The sequence below is a fragment of the Megalobrama amblycephala genome, linkage group LG22, assembly GCF_018812025.1.
Source record: "Megalobrama amblycephala isolate DHTTF-2021 linkage group LG22, ASM1881202v1, whole genome shotgun sequence".
NCBI classification, from domain to species: Eukaryota; Metazoa; Chordata; class Actinopteri; order Cypriniformes; family Xenocyprididae; genus Megalobrama; species Megalobrama amblycephala.
Window position 1 is genome coordinate 19,942,055 of NC_063065.1, and position 23,382 is coordinate 19,965,436.

Sequence of the window (23,382 nt, forward strand, 5' to 3'; positions counted from 1 at the left end):
TTTGACCGATATACAACTATTTGAAAATCTGGAATCTGAGGGTACAAAAAAATCAAAATATTGAGAAAATCGCCTTTAAAATGGCCAAATGAAGTCCTTAGCCATGCATATCCACTCACAAAAATACATTTTTGATATATTTACAGTAGGAAATTTACAAAATATTTTCATGGAACATGATCTTTACTTAATATCCTAATAATTTTTGGCATAAAAGAAAAATCGCTAATTTTGACCCATACAATGTATTGTTGGCTATTGCTACAAATATACCCGTGCGACTTATGACTGGTTTTGTGGTCCAGGGTCACATATGGACCCCATTGAGGTCCAAGTACCAATGGCCCCTGACCATGTAAACACTTTAATAAATAAATCATGTTTACTTAATCAATATTTTTACAGAAATTATACCTGAAAGCAGAAAGACTACACATACCAAACTGTCATATAACTTAGGATGGGGAAAAAATTAAATGGAATAATTCTTGTGCTGCATGTACTTCAGACCTAACCCCAGATATCAACAGTGTCAGACCAGATCCGGCAGGCTGTTTTTGAGTATTTGTCTTTGGTTTGATTTGTATGCAAAAACCATGCACTCTTAAGTGTGTTTCATGAGTTCACACTTACAAATAATCAGATAGAGTAAAGTAGTATGCGAGTAAAGTAGTATGCAAGTTCGGTATTTTGGCACAAACCAGGCGAGTGCGAGGAGATGGGGTGGTGGAGGGATGCTGAAAACTGCCGAGAAACATGCTGATTGGATAGATAAATTGATTGCTGAATATATATTAAAACAGTTCTTGAGAGTACAGTGTTTCAACCTTTACGGAGCTCTTAAGGGATGTGGTGGTAGAAAAAAAAATGGGATGGGAGGATTTTTTTTCCTTCCTTTGAAACACTTTTGCGTTCCCTCGCAAAACCATTTGTGAGCTCGGAAACACTTCGCTGGCTGGCAGTATTTCAGTCAGCTCTGTACGTTATTAATGTACACAAATAATGTATGGCTCATAGTTAGAGCTTGGACTCAGATATAAAGAAATGCGGTCATTCCCCACACCGAACAGCCATAACACAACTTATTTTTTTAGCTTGTGTGTATGAAGTTAGCATGACAACAACTAATGCTGTTTTACACTCCACGGTCTTCCCTACTAAAGCGCACTTCGGTAAAGTTGGTTTTATATTCGCACATTCGGACTTCTGATAAATTCAGACTTTCCAATAAATGTGCAATAAATTAATGTTTGCGAATTTTAAGCAGCGATATGATATTGACAACCAACGATTGTCAACTTACAACATTTTTCACAGTCGATCAAAATAGGCAAGTATTGTTTTAATGGCATATTTACTTGTGAATGTCCACTGAATGTCCAATGTAGTGTGATTAACAAGGCTATTGAATACGGATGTCCGAATGTGCGAATATAAAACCAACTTTACCCAAGTCTAAAGCGCACATACACAAGTAAAATGGAGGCGGAGAAAGAAATCCTCAGTAAATCAATGTTCGTTGTTATTTAGGGGTGGGCCTTTATTTTAACGTTTTAATGGATTGCTAAAGAAGAAATATATTTAGCATGCCCAAGCATGTATTACACAAACTATACACTAGGGGGCAGAATTGTGCTATATATAAAGAGAACATGAAATCTAACCAAAAAAAATGATCACATTTGACAGTAATGACACTCATTTATATTTTGTATGCTGTCAGACATTTGGTAGGTGTCCTTAATTTAAAATCAAAAATTGCTCAAATAGCTCATTAGTGGCATTCATGAAAAGATGCGCATACAAATGAAAGACTCATTTTTAAACATGTTCCAGTTTTTAATAAAACAGTTTTTTTGTTTTGTTATTTTAACAGTTGTAAGGCATCATGCATGAAAAAGGCATACAAAAGCATATGTACCTCCTTCCTAAAATAAAAGGTTGAATTACATTATTGTGCAGATTAAAAATATAATTCTTTACAAATATATGGAAGAGCTGACAGTCAATCCAAATAAAAGGATCTTATCATGGCGAACACAACCTGCACTCACAGTATTTCATTGTAAACATGAATTCAGCCAAAGAAAGAAACATTAGTTCATGCTTTGACATTAAGGAGGTTTATCAGAAAGCATGCAACCGAGTCTTAATATGATTTTCACAATGTCGACATTCATTAAACAGAGAGAGAGTGATATTCCATAATTCTTTCAATAATAACGGTTAAGAAATATGATATGGCTACTAACAGACGAACAAACAGACAAACAGACGGAATGAAAAGTCATAAAGATCCCGTCCCCGTGACGTCCTGTAGAGGGTAGTAGTGACTAGTCTCTGCTGAAGACCGTGTGGGGAGGGACATTTGGCGTTTGGCACAGGAGAGTGCAGGTGTGCTTGTGTTGTGCTATACCACGTTGAAGACCATTGACAGATACTGCTCATACGACACCTGGATCCAGCCGTCCTGATCTGTGTCATATCGCCGGAACACGTCAGTTAACCTCTGTTTAAATAAAAATATATCCAATCAGTTTTAGGTGTACATCACTGCATTATGACAAACTGTTCTGAACCCATTTGACTTTCGTTCTTCTGCTGAACACAAAACAAGACTGTGGTCTTCTATGTAATTACAATGAATGAGGACACAAGTGTCAAGCTTAAAAAAGGACACAAAAGCACCATGAAAGTATCACAAAAGTGGTCTATGAGTCAAAAGCAATGTATTCCAAGTCTTCTGAAATTCAGATATGGTCAAGTCAAGCCACCTTTATTTATATAGCGCTTTATACAATATAGATTGTTTCAAATTAGCTTTATGGTGATAACAGGAAAATGATTCAATGATACAAACAGAGTTTATTTCGGCAGTACAGCAGCTCTAAAAGAAAACAGTGTAATTGTTCAGCTGAAGTCAGTTCAGTGTGTTGATTCAGTTCCATTGTAATGATCATCAATTATTAAATTAGTTCATTTCATCTATAAAGCAGTTCTGCAGAAAACAAGTGATATCATTGTCCAGCTCAGTTCGGTTCTCATCCAATAAAGTGTAGTCAAATCAATAATATTGTTGAATATGGTAATGTACATTTCGTTTCTGAAATGAGCGGTTAGCAGTAGACCAATCACAACAGGCTGGGCCAATCACAGCAGAGTAGGCTCACGGACAGGAGGAGTTTAGAAAGACTGATTCTTCAAAAGAACCATTTTCAGACTCCTTAGTCTCAATTCGGTGATGTAAAATGTACATTATGAGAAAATTAAAGTGTATTTTGACCTTGGAAGCATGTAAACCTATTGTAGGAGACCTCTAAAACAAAATCAGGAACCTTTAAAATAGCATAATAGGGGCACTTTAAAGGGATAGTTCACCCAAAAATGAAAATTATCCCATGATTTACTCACCCTCAAGCCATCCTAGTTGTATATGACTTTCAGGTGTATATTCTTTCAGACTAACACAATTAGAGATGAATCTAAAAATATCCTTAGTCCTCCAAGGTTTATAATGGTTGTGAATGGGGGCTGCATTTTAAAGCCAAAAATAATGCATCCATTCATAAAAATAAAAAAAAAGTAATCCATATGACTCCAGAGGGTTAATAAAGGCCTTCTGAAGCGAAGCGATGCGTTTTTGTAAGAAAAAATATCCATATTTAAAACTTTATAAATTCAAATAACTAGCTTCTGGCAGACGACCGTACGCAGAATGCGCAAGTCGACTTGCGCCAAATGAGTAATCGTCTGACGCGATGTATGACACAGGATGTAGGAGTAGCTTAGATGCAACAAATTCAAGCTCCTCTTCTCTTATATCAAAATCCTCCGACATTTCTCTTTAAAATGTCTTGTTTTAGACTTCTAATTCGTGACCCGGGTTTTGTTTTGCTCTCTCCTCTGAGCTTCCACGTTCGTCATTGCATCATGCATCGGGTTACTCTTCCGCCGCAAATCGACTTGCGCATTCTGTGTACGGTCATCCACCGGAAGCTAGTTATTTGAATTTATAAAAGTTTTAAATATGAATATATTTCTGACAAAAACGCATACCTTCGCTTCGCTTCGCCTTTATTAACCAACTGGAGTCATATGGATTACTTTTTTAATGGATGGATGCATTATTTTTGGCTTTCAAAAGCGGCCCCCCATTCACAACCCTTATAAACCATGGAGGACTAAGGACATTTTTAAATATATCTCCAATTGTGTTCAACTGAAAGAAGAAAGTCATATACACCTAGGATGGCTTGAGGGTGAGTAAATCATGGGATAATTTTCATTTTTGGGTGAACTATCCCTTTAAAGGTGCAAATAAATAACAAGAGTTCAGTACGTGGAAAAGACATACACTGAGTTTCAAACTTTATTGTTTCCTCCTTCTTATATAAATCTCATTTGTTTAAAAGACCTCTGAAGAACAGGCGAATCTCAACATAACACCGACTGTTATGTAACAGTCGGGGTGTACGCCCCCAATATTTGCATATGCCAGCCCATGTTCCCAACATTATGAAAGGCATTAGACAAGGGCAGGCAGTAACGTCTGGATGTGCACAGCTGAATCATCAGACTAGGTAAGCAAGCAAGAACAATAGCGAAAAATGGCAGATGGAGCAATAATAACTGACATGATCCATGATAACATGATATTTTTAGTGATATTTGTAAATTGTCTTTCTAAATGTTTCGTTAACATGTTGCTAATGTACTGTTAAATGTGGTTAAAGTTCCCATCATTTCTTACTGTATTCACGGAGACAAGAGCCGTCGCTATTTTCATTTTTAAACACTTGCAGTCTGTATAATTCATAAACACAACTTCATTCTTCATAAATCTCTCCAACAGTGTAGCATTAGCCGTTAGCCACGGAGGACAGCCTCAAACTCATTCAGAATCAAATGTAAACATCCAATTAAATACAATACTCACATAATCCGCCGCATGCATGATGAACACTTTGTAAAGATCCATTTGAGGGTTATATTAGCTGTGCAAACTTTGTTTAGGCACTGTTTAAGGCAAGTGCGAGCTCCGTGGGCGGAGAGCATGAGAATTAAAGGGGCCGCAGCATAAATCGGCTCATATTTAATGATGCCCCAAAATAGGCAGTTTAATTTAAAAAAAATAATTAATTTAATTAAAAAATTAATAAAAAAAAAATCTATGGGGTATTTTGAGCTGAAACTTCACAGACACATTCAGGGGGCACCTTAGACTTATATTACATCTTGTAAAAAAACGTTCGATGGCACCTTTAATACATTTTCAGTGTATAAAACTCAAAATGTGTTTCTGGGTAAAAGTGACTCAAAATGATGAAGCAGGTTACAAATCATGCAGACTGGTCAGTCAATTCATTGAAAAGATCTGATTCTTAAGAACTATTAATTCATGAAACATACATTAATCTATCAAGAACTCTTCATTGAGAGCGGTGGGGAATGTCAATGTCCGCAAATAACAGCAAAAATTCTGTTTGTTGCTCACACAAAGCTATCGAATGAAATTACGAATATAGCGCACAACTTGCATTGACCAATTTTATAATATGTTTAAGGTTATTTTTGAGCTTGACAGTCCAAGTACACATTTACTTTCATTATTTGAAAAAGGATGGAAAGGATATTCTTCAAAAATTCTCCTTTTGTATTCCACAGAAGAAAGAAAATCATGGGTTTGGAAAGTGTGCAAAAACTGACAGCATCAACTATCCTTATAAAGAAACTGCAAATGTTGCATATAACACAGATCATTACCTGTAGTACAATACAGCACTGAATGAAGTCATCAAAAGCCACTTGGCCCCTCTTCTGACGGTCAAATTTCTCTATCAGTGTGTTGTAGAACTGATCTGAAAGACGATAACCTGTGCAGAGAGAGAGAGAGAGAGAGAGAAGCGTTTGAAGTTAATTCAATATTTTCCTCAAGGGTGACATTAATAATTTTCCATCAGTGGTTCCATCAGTTTATTTGTCCTTCCTCTTATTGGTTTTGTGCATCAGTGTCCCTGCCTCTCATTCCTACAGGATTTTCTTCTAAACACCTCACTGAATGCATCTATCACCTCCGGCTTTCCATTAATAGCAGTCAACAAGTAAGCATTACGAACTCACCAAAGCCGGTGAGAGCCTGTTTGAGCTCGTTCTTGTCGATAAACCCTGAGTTGTCCCTGTCGTAGGTGCGGAAGATGTTCTGCCAGTCTGTGATGTACTTCCAAACGCCAGCAAACTCATTGAAGTTGACACCGCCTTTGTTCTCCCGATCAAACATAGCTGAAGAGAAAAGAAAGCATTTAGGGAATGTTTAGTCACATTTAATCCTCAAATTTTACGGTTTATTGCGTTACTTTGCTTTTTTGGTAAAGTGACTGGTGATTTTCTGTCAAAACCATTTATTATGTTTACAAAGTACGGTTCATAACATTTTGCCCTGGATTGGAAAAGATTGAGTACAAGACAGAAGCTTAAAAACTGTCTGAGATCGACAAAAAGATCATGATTGAGCTGTTACGATGCCCAAGTGTATTAACTTGCTGTGCTGAAAGCGATCGACTTATTCTGGAGTGAAGAATCATTATACACGGTCAATTATTATTGACTAACTTTCTCAAGAAAAGCTCTGATGATTTCTGTTGCTTAAGAAAAAAAAATCTTCTATTTTCTGAGCAACTTTAAAGGCAGATGACAGCTCCATGCTTCCAGTTTGAGCTGAAACAACTAAACCTTTCTAAGCTAAATGTGGTAATAGGAATCTAGGTTGTCATGGAGCTCACAAACAAACAGAGGATTGTGGGACAAAAGAGAAAAAGCGAATGGCTATTTCTCAATTCTAAGAATGCAAAGAATGGTGTTTTCGTGGAGACCGGTCTTGCCAGGCTACCTTGAAAGAACAAACTGGGAAGGACATGTGGACAGAGAACGCATCCTTGTGAGAACTGAGATCTTGTTGCTTGACTGACCGTTCAGCACATATTAGGCAGTGGGACAGCACCACCCAACGCATAATAAATAAAGCATAACATCGCAGATGTCATTACCTATTAAAATGTTTACTTGCGTTATTGTTATTATTTGATATCTTTTTATTTTACATGAGTATGTATATTTAATGTTCGCTCTGTCAACGACAAGATTCTTTTAAAGCCGCAGGCTTTCTATTAAAAATTCATTTAAATTATGCTAAACAAAACAGCAAATGCTTACTTTCACAAGCTGTCTAATATTTGCGAACTTTCAGCAGGAATCTCTTGAATGAGAACAGAGAAGAAGTTTAAAGCTTACAGGCTTACGCCGTCTGTCCGCGATGACTTTTGGGTTTTTTAAAGGTCCCGTTCTTCGTGATCCCATGTTTCAAACTTTAGTTAGTGTGTAATGTTGTTGTCAGAGTATAAATAAAATCTGTAAAATTTTAAAGCTCAAAGTTCAATGCCAAGCGAGATATTTTATTTAACAGAAGTCGCCTACATCGAACGGCCAGTTTGGACTACATCCCTCTACTTCCTTCTTTAATGACGTCACTAAAACAGTTTTTTGACTAACCTCCGCCCACAGGAATACACAAGAGTTGCGTTTGTAGAGTGTGTTTGTCTCCATGTCGTCGAAACGCTGTTATTTTCAACCCGCAGTCCAATCACCGGGTCTGATTCCGGCTCAAATTGATAGGGTAAAATTAAAGACATGTTTACAATAACACTGAGCGCGTGCATCTCCACGTTATGGTAAGAGGCGTGACCTTTCCAGGCAAGGTTCGCTAAGCTGCTGTCGAATCACAACACAGGAACCGCTGGCACAATCAGAACTCGTTACGTATTTCTGAAGGAGGGACTTCATAGAACAAGGAAGTCATCAGCCCGTTTTTATGACAGTGGAAACAGCGGTATACAGATAAGTAAATTATGTGAAAAATACTGTGTTTTTTTACACGCGAAACATGAACACATGTTATATTGCACACTATAAACACAATCAAAGCTTCAAAAAACCACGAAAAATGGGACCTTTAATGTTTCTTTTGAGTCTGCACATCCTCGATATCAAGAACACATTTGGGTACTTTCATGCATCTCTGTACTTGCATTCTTGAGTATTGAAACTGAACTTTGACGGTTGATGATTACATAGTATGAGAACAAAAGATCGCTAAAGAACGCACATCAAGAAACGGCCAATGAATATGGTTTTGTGAATACAAGACAATAATAATACTCACATATAATTGATCTGACGGTCACAGGGTTGAAAGGTGTCCATGTACCTGGAGATGAAACAAAACAGATAACAATCAGTTTCCATTTAAAACTAAATTATTAAAACAGCAAACAGAAGCTTGAATCAATTTGCCAATCATAACTGTAAGCAAAATGTTGATAAATTTATGTTATGTCATGCATTGGGACGTATTTAAGTATATGTATATATATATATAGTAATATACAGGGAAATAAATATTTATTTTTCATGTTTGTGTAATTAAAAGTTAATGGCCTGGCCTGGATTAGGCTTCATTTCAATTAGGGTATTAATTAGTAGCTTTTATAAACATACCCTAGAAAAAAACATTACTTGTGTGCTTCTTAAGACAAAACAATGGCAGTGATGTATTTTAAGATGTGTCAAGTGCAAGTTGCTTTCAGTTAAAACAGCTCAAACCTGCATTTTAGTCTAGGACTAGCTTAAGCCTTGTCTGTGAAACAAGGGGTATATTTTGCTTATTTGCTTAACTAGCTTATCTTTAAGCATTACTAATAGGGGTGTGACGAGATTTCTCGTCAAGGCGATAAGTAGTCTCGTGATGTTGCTATGACAGAGTGGTTAGGATGATTAGGAAAGAACATGCCACCGCTACGTTTACATTACGCCTCCACTGTCGTTTTGCTTTGTATTTAAATGAAAAACATTTAATTCAGTTGGATAACGGTCGCCACCGCGCCAAATTTACAGAGTATGCGCGAAAGTGAAAGTAAACGCAAGCGCGCATTCAAACGCGATTTCAATACCCCGCATTTGAAAGCGGCTCCCTGATGAATGCAAATATCTCTCAATATGAAAGCTATTTTAGGCTGGGCAGTGTAGTTGTAACCATCTCTTAGCTCTGTATCAAAGAAAAATTTGGTCTTATTTGCACTTTGAATATTGAGAAAGTGAGATTATGGTTGCACTTATTGTAAAGTGTTACCATAAAAATGAATAACAGTTTTCTCTTAATCTTATTAATCACAAACAATAAGGTTTCATTTGTTAACATTAGTTAATGCACTGTGAACTATCATGAACTAACAATGAATGACTATTTTTATTAACTAACATTAAACAAAGATTAATAAATACTGTAGCAAATGTATTGCTCATTGTTAGTTGATGTTGGTTAATACATTAATGTTAATAAATGAGACCTTATTGTAAAGTGTTACCATTTTTATTTATACTGTTTTTATTTCTATGATCAGTTTGGGGAAAGGAGTTCAGTTAGGAGGTCAAAAGTTGTAGAAGCTCATAAATCATGTTCAGTAAGGTCTGAAGAGACTGAAATCATACAGAAGAGAAGTCATTCAGTTGAGTTAGTGGCAAAACCTTTTACAGTGCTTAAGTATTGTTGTCTTTTACTGCATATGATAATTCATACTCAGAAAGTAGAACTGAAATGACATTCATTACAAGATGATTAGTTAAAACATTTCAAATACACCTGCAGAATATTTTTTTCTAGTCATGTATTTTGCCATTGAGGATTTCTTAAAAATAATGTGTAAAAATCTTGTCTCGTCTCATGAACTCAATCTCGAGTCTCGTCTCGTCTCGTCTCGTCTCGTCTCGTCTCGTCTCGTCTCGTGAGATACCTGTCTCGTCACACCCCTAATTACTAACTTTATTATTAGTTTTTAATATATTCTATAATATAATTTATAGTTATACTACAGAACTATCAAATGTTTGATTCTGGCGAAAGTTCTGATTGACAGCTGTTGAATTATAAGAAAAATGATGCACACCTGAACTCTGCTTCAAGTTGTGGCCACATTACCACCTTGGTTGTGCATTATTTTATAATAATTCAGAGTCCCATCATCAATATTCCCTTACAAATATAATATATTCCTATATTTTATATGAATTAATTAATGATATAGTGTCATATTACAGAGATTACGTTAGCAGAAAAGATTTACTTTCAATGTGTCTTTGTTGCATTATGACTGCACAATAATTATTTAATTACAATTACAAGTACTATAAGTTTAGCGTTAGTTACTTAGTTAGTAATTATGCATAATTTACATTTATTACTATAGTAAATACACAGATCAGGCATAACATTATGACCACCTTCCTAATATTGTGTTGGTCCCACTTTTGCAGCCAAAACAGCCCTGACCCGTCGAGGCATGGACAACCACTAGACCTCTGAAGGTGTGCTGTGGTATCTGGCACCAAGATGTTAGCAGCAGATGCTTTGAGTCCTGTAAGGTGTGAGGTGGAGCCTCCGTGGATCAGACTTGTTTGTTCAGCACATCCCACAGATGCTCAATTGGATTGAGATCTGGGGAATTTGGAGGCCAAGTCAACACCTCAAACTCATTGTTGTGCTCCTCAAACAATTCCTGAACCATTTTTGCTTTGTGGCAGGGTGCATCATCCTGCTGAAAGACGCCACAGCCACCAGACTGCCACCATTTCCATGAAAGGGTGTACATGGTCTGCATCTATGCTTAGGTATGTGGTACGTGTCAAAGTAACATCCACATGGATGGCAAGACCCAAGGTTTCCCAGCAGAACATTGCCCTAAGCATCACACTGCCTCCGCCGGCTTTCCTTCTTCCCATAGTGCATCCTGGTGCCATGTGTTCCCCAGGTAAGCGACGCACACACACCCAACCATCCACGTGATGTAAAAGAAAACGTGATTCATCAGACCAGGCCACCTTCTTCCATTGCTCTGTGGTCCAGTTCTGATGCTCACATTTCCACTGTTGGCGCTTTGGCGGTGGACAGCGGTCAGCATGGGCACTCTGACTGGTCTGTGGCAGCAACAAACTGTGATGCACTGTGTACTCTGACACCTTTCTATCAGAACCAGCATTAACTTCTTGAGCAATTTGAGCTACAGTAGCTCATCTCTTGAATCGGACCACACGGGCCAGCCTTCGCTCCCCACGTGCATCACTGAGCCTTGGCCGCCCATGACCCTGTCACCGGTTCACCACTGTTCCTTGCTTGGACCACTTTTGATAGATACTGACCACTGCAGACCGGGAACACTCCACAAGAGCTGCAGTTTTGGAGATGCTCTGCCCATTTTTCCTGCTTCTAACACATCAACTTTGAGGACAAAATGCTCACTTGCTGCCTAATATATCCCACCCACTAACAGGTGCCGTGATGAATAATCAGTGTTATTCACTTCACCTGTCAGTGGTCACAGTGGTTATGCCTGATTGGTGTACATGTACCAAGAGTAATGAACACATTCAAATAGCAAGTGTTACCAAAAGAGTTACCAAACCTTTATGCACCTTTTAAAAAGGGAATGACATTTTAATAAAAGATTATGAAAACAAACTCTTTTTCTACATTAGAATAATCCACACTGGGTAACACTTATTCAATAGAGTCAGAATTCATATCATTTTTAAGACAGCCAGTGGTCACAACACAGCTGTATGTTTCTATTTTAATCAAGTTCCTCTATTCATTTACGGTCTCCTTTGGGCTTGATTTGTAATGCCTGTGGTGAGATCACTAGTGAGTGGCATTATGGTCATAACATGAAGGTAGTAAGAAAGACATTTCAGGTACGCTTCAGTAGGCACCCTTTACTGACCTTGAGGAATACACTTTATAGTCTATTTAGGTCAGTCTCTGATCCCAGCTCAGTGAACCCTCCCTTTCTGCTCTGGCTGAAATAACACTATCATTTGTTTGAGCGTGCTTATCTTAGCACACCTACAACACAGAGTGGGCGTACTCTGCGTAACACCACCAGAAGACACAGGAATGAAACGTACAGCTGTAAAATAAAGCCATTCTTCTTCGCAATGCTGAGTCATGGCCTCACACACACTGACAGAGCCGCTATGAGAGAGAGGAAGGACTTGCACTGGTGAATAATCAGGATGCTCCCCTAGTTAGTGGGAAGAGGATAAATGTGAATAGCCCAGGGAAGCAGGAAAACAGAAGGGAAAAATAACCTTTGTAATGAAAGGAAGTGTGTTCCTGCCCAAAAAACCAAAAAACAACACACACACACACACACACACAAAAAAAATAAAAATATTTCAGCCACCAAGGTCACCCTGACCATATTAGGTAGGCTACTGGAAATAGTGTGAATAGCATGGTGCCATCTCAGAGGGAGAATGGCTGCTAGTAGCAAGGACTGGAGAGGAGGCGGGTCTGAATTCAGGCACAAAGACGCCCCTATGTGCTGCACACTGGCTCCAGTCACAGCACTGCCCACTCCAGAGGAATCATGGAAAAACAGCAACATTCACATCAATTCACTAGACAAGTACACAGCCGTCTGCCGCATACAACAACACTGCATGTTAACACAAGGACTTCTTTTTAAATCATATTTAAGAGACAAACACAGCTGATAAAACATAATTTCATGTTAAGAGACTAGGCTTTGAAAAAGATGCTATAATAGCATAAAGGGTCAAAAATGAGCTTTTTACTACAGCTTTCAGAGGTGAGTGAACTAAGAAATTTATTGGATGTACAAATTTATTTTTATAAAACTTTTTTATTATAAAAAAAAAAATACATAAAATATATTTTTGTCCTTATGACAATAGAATTACAGCTGTTTTTGAGTATTTGTGAAACAGCACAGGCAGGCTTATATAAACCAGTCTCCGTTTTTTTTTTGTAAAACTGAATATTCAAGAAACGTACACTTTTTTTTTTTTTTTTACAGAAATTAATAATTTTATTCAGCAACTATGCAATTAAATTGACCAAATGCACCAGTAAAGACTTTTTCATGATTACAGATTTATATTTCAAACAAATATTGTTCTTTTGAACTTTCTATTCGAAAATGTACAACGGTTTTCACAAAAAAATATTAAAGGTGCCCTAGATTCAAAAATTGAATTTATCTTGGCATAGTTAAATAACAAGAGTTCAGTACATGGAAAAGACATACAGTGAGTCTCAAACTCCATTGTTTCCTCCTTCTTATATAAATCTCATTTGTTTAAAAGACCTCCGAAGAACAGGCGAATCTCAACATAACACAGATTGTTACGTAACAGTCGGGATCATTAATATGTACACCCCCAATATTTGCATATGCCAGCCCATGATCGAGGCATTACACAAGGGCAGCCAGTATTAACGTCTGGATGTGCACAGCTGAATCAACAGACTAGGTAAGCAAGCAAGGACAACAGCGAAAAATGGCAGATGGAGCGATAATAACTGACATGATTCATGATAACATGATATTTTTAGTGATATTTGTAAATTGTCTTTCTAAATGTTTTCTTGGGGCATGGAGCACGAGAATTAAAGGGCCACACACCCTGAATCGGCTCATTTCTAATGATGCCCCAAAATAGGCAGTTAAAAAAATGAATTAAAAAAAATCTATGGGGTATTTTGAGCTGAAACTTCACAGACACATTCAGGGGACACCTTAGAGTTATATTACATCTTTAAAAAAAAAAGTTCTAGGGCACCTTTAAGCAGCACAACTGTTCTTAACATTGCTAATAATAAGAAATGTTTCTTGAGCACCAAATCATCATGTTAGAATGATTTCTGAAGGATCATGTGACACTGAAGACTGGAGTAATGGCTGCTAAACAAAATTAAGCTTTGCCATCACAGGAATAAATTACATTTTAAAATATGTTAAAGTAGAAAACATTTTAAATTGTAATAATAATATTTTACAATATTACAGTTTTTACTGTATTTTTGATTAAATGAATTCAGTCTTGTTGAGCATAAGAGACTTCTTTCACAAACATTAATGAAACTCACCAAGATTTTTATTTTTAGTTTCTCGTATTTCTGTTTTGTTGATCTACAGTGAGGAATTTTCCTCATAAATGTCACTGTGTCACCACATGGAGGTGAAAAAAGAACTTCAGATAAATGTCTAGTGATACAGTAAATTGTCCTCTGAGGTCAAAGTTGTTTGTAACAGACACTTTTCTATATATCTGAATCTACTGTATCACTTTCATCAGTGAAGGTTAGACTGTCATTCATAAAATATGATTTAAAGGGATAGTTCACCCAAAAGTGAAAATTTGATGTTTATCTGCTTAGCCCCAGCGCATCCAAGATCTTCAGTAGAACACAAATGATGATTTTTAACTCTGTCTGTCAGCCGTATAATGTGTCAATGGGAACTCCATCTAACTCCATCTATGTCCAACTGCGTTCAGCACTCGCCTAGTGAGGTCTGATTGCGCTCTGACAACGGAAGTGATGTCTCGCTCTCATTAAAGTATAAGCACAAGACATCACTTCCGTTGTCAGAGCGCGATCAGACCTCACTAAGCGAGTGCTGAACGCAGTTGGACATAGTGGTGTTTTAGAGGTAAAAAATTATATAAATACTGTTCTGTTTCTCACACAAACCGATCGTTTCGTGTCTTAGGACATCAATGTGTCGTCACAAGCTGCAGGGTTTAATTTGGATTTGTCCAAGCAAGTTTTATTTACTCTTATAAAAGAAATTCCCATTGACACACATTATACGGCTGACAGACGGCAACGGTTGGAGTTAAAAATCATCATTTGTGTTCTACTGAAGAAACAAAGTCATCTACACCTTGGATGCACTGGGGGTAAGCAGATAAACATCAAATTATCCATAACTATCCCTTTAAACCATGTAATGTTGCAGTTGAAGTTCACATCAAAGTTTGTTAAACTGTGTAATCAGACTTGTATAGCATTTTGACCGTACATTGTGTTAATTAAATTAGGACTGGTATAGATATGTAAATGTGATATGTCAATGTCTGATTATACATCTCTGAATCCAACCACACCACAAGCAAACAACCCTAAAAACTCTGCTTTCAGACACCAAACCACATCTCAGAGAAATAAGTGAGGCAGGCACTGTAGTCCTATAAAAAGGTCAAACATGGCTAAACAGTCCTAACAGCAAGTTTAAATGTTTTCATTTCCATTTATCCTTTTTGAGTAAAATTCATTATGCTCTAGTCACAGGAGTGAAATTATAATACAACTCGGCTGGAGTCAGTGAGCTAAACGGTTATGACATGGTAAATCACAGCTGCCCACTGCCACTGCCTCACTTCCTTACAGCAATGACCTCTGATATAAATCTATGTGAACAGCAGCTCTCCAGCAAACACCTAGAGCAGCATCAGAGAAAATCAAGAGTGCATAAATATGTTGAGCCAGCTAAACGACAGAGCTGAGAGGGGACCACTTTTACTGTAAGATAAACAAATAAAATCAGACACCCTGAAAAAACAACAGTTAGAGACAAAAGAGGGGTAGGGAACAACAGGAATTATTATTTTTTTGAATAACAGTGACGACTTGGACAATTAAAGGTGGGGTCAGCTATATTTCAAAAACACTGTTTGGAAGTTAGTCGGACAGACACCAACAAACGTGTAATGAATCAGCATTGGGGGTGTATGATGGTCGAGGAGAGAGAATGAGCAAGAGGGAGATTTTAAGAAAGACTGCACAAAGATATTAGACAACACAAAAGAGCTCGAAAGAATATCACTGGAATGAAGGTTTATGACTGGGCAAGTGCTATAGGACCTGCGTTAATATTAGAAAAGCTTTCCAGCGCTGGAGAGAGCTAAGCAATAAAACCTGAAAACAGACGCGGTGTTTAGCGTCATTGTTAGTGCAATTGCCTCGCCTGCCAGCAGCGATCGTAGTTTGAGACCGACTCGGAAGAGAGAGGTTAGGATTGGAGGGTGAGTTTTGGAGGCGGAGGAATGAAGAAAGGGGTGTGTTTGCTTCGGTTGATTTCAAATATCAACAAAGTCCAACAGCGTTTTTGAAATATGGCTTATAATGATTGTGTATTTTTCATAGTCTATGAACAGTCTTGTCAATGGATAATAAGCATTTTCTGTATTTTAGTGAATAAATATTGTGCAAAAAATGCAAATGTCATTTGTCATTACTGAATTGTTTATGTATCAGCATTGTATAAGTCATCCTGTTCAATAATATAATTTGCTATTAATTTAAAACTAATACTCAAATCTGTTTGGTCAAAATGGTCGGGGAAAAAAAAAAAAAAAAAAGCTATTTCAGAGGAATTTCATTAATATCAAGATACAAAGCTGGAAAATAATAAGAGATGCATACACTCTTAAAAATAAAGGTTCCAAAATGAGGCTTTTGCAGTGATGCCATATTAGAAACATTTTAGGTTTCCCAAAGAATCTTTCAGTAAACAGTTCTTAAAGAACCATTTTTTCTTGTGTGAAAAGAACCTTTTGTGCAATAGAAAATTTCCTAAAACCATTGATATCAATAAAGAACTGCAGAGTGCAGACATATATAGACATATTCAGCATATAAGTGTTTAAGGTCAGACCCCTGGCATGACTGCTGTGTCCCTGAGGTGCATTCAGAGATTCAGAGAACAGAGTAATGGACATTTGCAGTGCTGAAAGGGTTGACCTGACCACAGAACCAATAATCTAAGCACAGAATGCAGGGAGGCACCAGCCATACACTACATACTCAAACAATGTGTGTCTGTTTTCAAACCTCTGCAAAAGAACACAACTGGTGTATTACTTCATAATATCACAGGGTTACTACAATGTTACACAGTTCTATACATCATGATGCAGTGCCGCTGAAATGTATAGAGTGAGACAGTGGTATATGTGCTATAACACAGCATTGCACTGCAGCAGTGCTGACAGGAACATGCGCTGGGATCATTGAACCGTTCAGCTTAAACTCACACAGCCAACTCTCAAGAATGATTACAGAGTTTCCTGCTAATTCTGCACCTTATTGAAATGAAGACTACATCAACCTTTCTGCTCAGAGCAGATAACAGCTTCTGGCAGGAGTGAAAGAACTTTGACCCACTTTGGCAGCAAAGCCATATGCTCATGAAGCAGAATAGGATAAGGAGATATTAGAGATATAAGGCACATTTCATGAGTAAGACTTTGGTGTCCTATTACTTTTTTAAACATTGGTGGCACAAAAATTACAATGTTTTTAGTGAGAAAGCCTGGAAGCCTTGTTTCCGCCATGGAATAAAAAATAAAAAAGGTAATTGTGAGTTTTTTTATAGGGCTGCAACAAATGATTATTTTGATAATCTATTATCAACTAATATTACATCTGGAATATGTAATATACTGCACTTTTTATTTTATTTTTTGGAAAAAAAAAATTCTAACTAGGGCTGCACAACGATTAATCGCGATTAATCGTTTGCAAAATAAAAGTCTGTGTTTATGTAATAAATGTGTGTGTTCTGTGTATAATAATTATGTATATATAAATACACACACATACATATGTATATTTAAGAAAAATTTTATATTTATATATAAAATATTTATATTTATATATAATATAAAATATATTTAAATATATATATTTATTTATACATGCATATATTTCTTAAATTTATACATGTATGTGTGTATTTATATATTTATATATACATAATTATTATACACAGAACACACACATTTATTACATAAACACAGACTTTTATTTTGCAAACGATTAATCGCGATTAATCGTTGTGCAGCCCTAATTCTAACTAACTACCAAGTTTATGGTCACTGAATGGCTTTTCTGAGGTAATGCTGTTTACAAGCTGTTTTATTGATGTCTTTCCCCAGTTGAAAATTGTACTGATTCTTTCAACATACCTTGTGATGTTCATTCATGTTTATTTTGTGCTATAACTAGTAGTAAAAAAGAAGAGATGATACAACCCTCTACAATGCGACTAAATCTTCACTCTGGGCGACTAAATAATGTCTATCATTAGCCATTGGCTAATAAATTCTTAGGTTTTACTTGCCAGTGTGCGTGTTAGAGGATAAGTTTAGCATAGATTTAGATATTATAGATATTTTCACTCGCTGACTGAGCACTTGAGAGTTTCGCTCTCCGTCAAGCGATCTGTAATATTTCAAATCAACTCAATGGATGTGCATGTACTTGTATTTGACCTACTGCAAATTTAGTGTGAAGACACACAACTCGCCGTCGCTTTGCTGAGAGCGCTGTTTCTCTCACACACATGCAAAAAGAGAGAGAGCGTGAGTCTTACATACCACGCAGGATCAACGCGCCACATGTAAACGACATTCTTTGTTGTATTTTCCTATCAAATTAACAGAGTTCATTTGGAATTATTCAGCTTTTAACAACAGCTTTGAACTGAGGTGCTAAAGCGATCTGTCATGACACATTAAAGAGCTACAAAACCACATTTATTGCTTGAATTTCATAGTAAAATTGACAGAATTTAAAAGCTGAAACTTTGTTTTATATCATAAGTAACTTGCTCTGTTTCGTCTGTTGGCACGGTGTCAGTGTTCTCTTTGCTCTGTGATGCATTTTTCACTGCGTGAGAAAATGGCGTGAGTCTGAATGTGTGAGAGTTGACAGCCCTGCGTATGACAGCATTTTTTATTTTTTATTTAGTTTGTAGTTATGTTAAACTTTTCCACACTCTACTGCGGTTCGTCTTTCTTCGCACTCCGAAATGCTGCATCACCCAAACAATTGGATTTCATCCAGGAGGGCTGCATTATTGCGCTACAGCGCCCCACTGGTCACATCGTGTTATTGCAGGCCCTTATTGGCAACACAGCAGTCAGAATTGCGAGATATAAATTTGCAATTGAAAGAAAACGTTGCAATTACCTTTTTTATTCTGTGGCAGAAACAAGCTCCCATAGATATGTTTGATAGTATTAGTATTAGCTCAGTATTAACTAGAATAAAATTAGCCTTGCATGAAAAGTAGCTAATTTTTAAATGCATCATATGTCTGGATCCTTCCTTCAGCTGGTGATTTAGGCCTGTTACCTCAGAGGTCTCGACTTCCTGTCCCACATTTTACATTTTCTCCATTACAAAAAGGAACATTCCTTATAACACTCAAAAAAATAATAATATCATGTCGGGGAGACATAACAGTTCATTTCATTCCATTTTCTAAATTTTTACACAAATTCATTGACTGCACTCACCAAGTTAAAGGGATAGTTCACTCGAAAATGAAAATTCTATCATGATTTACTCACCCTCAAGTTGTTCCAAACCTGTATGAAATTTTCTTCTTCTGCTGAACACACACAAAAAAAGATATTTTGAAGAATGTCAGTAACCAAGCAGTTGATGGACCCCATTGACTTCCATAGTATTTTTTCTCCCATACTATAGAAGTCAATGGGGTCCATCAACTGTTATTATATTATTTTGTGTTCAGCAGAAGAAAAATCATACAGGTTTGGAACAACTTGAGGGCGAGTAAATGATGATAGAATTTTAATTTCTGGGTAAACTATCCCTTTAAATCTTAAACCCTCTTATGTAAGTTATTATAAGAAAAAAAATTAAACAAATTCTTTGATTTCTGGGAAATATAAGTTTAAAAAAAGTGCACTGAAAGTATCTGGAATCTCCCAAAGTTACCCTCAAAATCGAATGGTATTATGGTTATTGCATGAACGTGAACTTCATTTAGCAACCAAAGTCACTTTGGACATCTTCAATAAGCAACAATACTGTTAACATCTTCCCCAGAGTGGGGAACAATCTTTAAAGATCATCATACAGAATGTGATCACTGAAATAAAAAATAAATGAAAGACCCATTTATAGTGCAACAAAATTAAAGAATATTTCCATATGGAAATATCAGCACGGCACATGTAAATGCAAAAAGTGCAAAATCATACCGCCAAAAATAATAGTGTTGACAAAACCATCAGATGACTGTTGACGTAAAACATTTACTGTGTGTATAAGAAACACGTTTTTCTGCTGTAAAAGAAACCTGGTTCCTTAAATAGCCTGATATTCTCTAAAATAAAAGCTAGAATGGAAAACTCACACCATGTTTATACTTAAGGGCCTTTGCTGAATATTTATCTTTCATTCTTTTGACTACAAAGTAAGAAAAAAGGAAAAAAATGGGAAAAAATAAACATACCATTTGATAATGCCTGCTGAAGCTCTGTGTCTGATATTGCCCCGCTCCTGTCTTTATCTACCCTGGAGGAAACAGAAACATTTTTGATCATTTGCTAGCCAAAATAATGTAATTCATGTTAAAAACCTTTGTTTTAGTGAATGGCTGAAATACAATAATGAGTTTGTAAAACTGTAATGGGACAAATAGGAAACAATCTCAGGATGTGTGGGCCTGCTCAAATGAAACTGAAAGTAAAAGCTTATATGGAGAACGATTCAGAAACTACATGTTTCTGAAAAAGTGAAATAATCAGGTTTTTTTTGTCCATTCATTTCCATCTAAAAACATTTTCTTCTCCTTTGAGTTTACATATGGCACATTTTAGAAAAGCATGTCTTGGGAAGCCAGTTGATTTGTTCTTTCATTTGCTCACATATTCATTCATTCGTTCATTGAGGTTGCGAAGGCGCGGCCCCATGCTGATATTTTTATGATTCATTTCAGTCAAGGCATGTCAGAGACTTTAAAGGAAGGAAAGTTTGTCTCACACAGAGCGGGTTGACTATTTCTGCTTTTGGGAGTGTCTTTTCCATTACACATAAGCCATAAATTGTAAAAAGGACACGTTTCCATTACAAGCCTACTGAGCTGAATTTAAGCGAAAGTTATTCCATGTGGAAATTACATGTATTATTTGGTCTGTTTTGTAATAAAAAGCTTATGGTAGAAAAGGATTGGCTTTTACAAAATCCTGTGCTACACTATTATGAAATAAGCACCAAGCAATATGCCTAGCATACCAACAAAACCCCAGTATTTCTAGCCAGCTGAGGAAAAAAAAAAAAACATAGAAAAACAGAAGTGACGGGCAGGAGAGAGGCCTCCTCAATAATTCGGACAGCTAAAACCTTGAAAGAGAGTTTAGTCTGGGCTATAACCACAGTAAACTGTGAAAGGAATGTCTTGTTGGCCTGTTTATCCAACAAGACCCTGCCCAACCAGGCAATATTTGAACTCGTGACTCTTATTCACACAAGGAATTCAGAAACAACTGTCAACTTCAGTCACTCTTTATGTACGAGTGAATTCTGATAAGAAGTGGTTTGAGAATCATTACATTTCATTTTCTAGCTGGACTGACTAAACGAGAGACTGACCATTCAAGGAAAGAATGAACAGGAACATCTGGATCATTACTCACTTTTACCTTTATGGAAAGTGGAAAAAAACACAAATTTCTCCAGCTTTATAAAGTGAGTGGCTTTGGTTTTCCTAGTGTTTCAGTAGGCTTTCCAACTAAGCTTTTTCCACTCACTTCCCACTCCCAATAACATCACAGCAATCATCATCGCTATGAGTCCATGGAGTCCAAGGAGCAACACAGAGAATAGAGAAGTTCTGATAAAAATTCTGTGAAAAATGTATAAATAAATAATAAAAAAATAAGATTAAACTTAAAATTGTATTAAACAAATAAATAATCCATCTAACAGTACAGTAGAGTACTATAGTGAGTAGAAATGTGTAATAATGGAACATAATAGCAAATAATATTTTATACATATTTATAATATACACTTTTCACAGTCTTTATATATAGATGTATTTTACATACTTTCCCTCACACGAGGATGATAATAATTGGGGGTGTGTGGCTTCTAACAGATTGAAAACCCTTGCAACCGCTTAGTAATAATAATACACTACTAGGTCATATACACCAAAAGCAATCATAATTCAGCCATAATATGACACAATTCACCTTGCATTTCAACGGTGTCACGGAAACTCTTAAGTAATACACACGCTCACATATGACTCACATGCAATGTACAGATAAACACTGGTGACTCACTAACTTTAGACATTCCCGAGTCATATGACCAAGGAACAGTTTGTTTTGATATTGAGGATATTACTTCAACGTGAATGTTGCTAGGTTACGTTGAGTCTGTTTCAGCGTTTGGAAGGCAGCGTAATGTTCTAAGAAGCGTTTGTACACGTTCTAGAGTTCAAAACGAAAGTTTAACTACTTGTAACTTGCCACGGCATCTCAAAATCGTCAACACAGTGACGCGAAGGCCAGATACGTCAGTATGTGTACATAAACCAACAATAAAAAAAAAATAGCTCAAGGAACGGTAGAAGAACGCGTCCCGTGTGAACGACTCAATCCTCTGCAGTATTACATAATTTATTACTATAGAGACGAGCAACTTTGTTAAACCAAAACAACTCACTCTTCGCTAACTTATATGTGCGTGTGTGCATATAACGTTATAACAGTTTCGAATACCATATTAAGACGGCATTTCTGTATGTGTAATATATATATATATATATATATATATATATATATATATATATATATATATGTATATGTACGCACAAATGAGATATTATGGTATTCGAAACTGTTAAAAGCTACGCAAAGGCGTATTCGAGTTATTCACGTTTGCAATAGAAACTGAGTAACTGTGTTGAATGGCTTGATAATGAAAGTCAGACGAGAAGAGTCTGCTATCCGCTGAAAAGCAATAGAAATGCGGCGGGAGTAACTACAAAACATTTTTGCGACAACATGCTTTTGCGAGCTATACAACCCTCTACTAAAGTTTCCTAGCGCATTTCGTACCTTCTTGTACGTGACTTGCAAGAACATGCTCTTTCCTGCTGCGCTTGTCAAATCGACAGGCGTTCAAATGCGGAATCGGTGGTCGTGTTTCACTCACCTCTGAAATATATTCCATAAAAAGCCTTGATCCGGCGGCGCGCTGTTATAGTGAGGTGGTCTATACTGGTTATGGTAGGCCATGTCCACGGCTTGCCACGCTAAATGATCAAATGTGCTCTATGAGCAGCTAGATTCAACTTGCTTAAATCTGACTAAAAAATTCTTCACGCAGAGGCGTGGCGTGAAACTCCCCACTTCCCATTAAAAATTAGCGGACGTCACACGGGACCGCCCCCTTCGAGTTCTGCCGGGGCTTTCTGCTGTTTTGATTGGCTCGTCTCATGTCAGCGCGGAGTGTTTGCGCTAAATGGGCGGGACAAACAGTCTGACTAATGGAAAATGTGAACTGTTCCTAAATGAAATATTTCTGTTTGCTTCAGAATGACAGATTTCGACGGGATAAATTTATTTTTCCACAAAATCCAAGGGTATTCAAGGCCAAAGTGATAAATGTGATGGCGTTTGTAGGGTAGAATAATTTATCAG

The 23,382-nt window shown here is 36.8% G+C and overlaps 1 protein-coding gene across 1 annotated transcript; it reads right to left on the reverse strand.

Annotated features, from left to right (window-relative positions):
- Positions 1-1,818: 1,818 nt before the first annotated feature.
- On the reverse strand, positions 1,819-23,090 carry pdcd6 (programmed cell death 6). The gene is made up of 6 exons (XM_048174235.1): positions 22,895-23,090; positions 20,181-20,242; positions 8,216-8,260; positions 6,121-6,279; positions 5,764-5,873; positions 1,819-2,509 (listed from the first exon to the last, which is right to left on the reverse strand). Exons 1-6 carry the CDS (start codon positions 22,975-22,977, stop codon positions 2,411-2,413), a joined length of 558 nt encoding a protein of 185 aa, XP_048030192.1. The 5' UTR covers positions 22,978-23,090; the 3' UTR covers positions 1,819-2,410.
- Between the last annotated feature and the right edge of the window lie 292 nt (positions 23,091-23,382).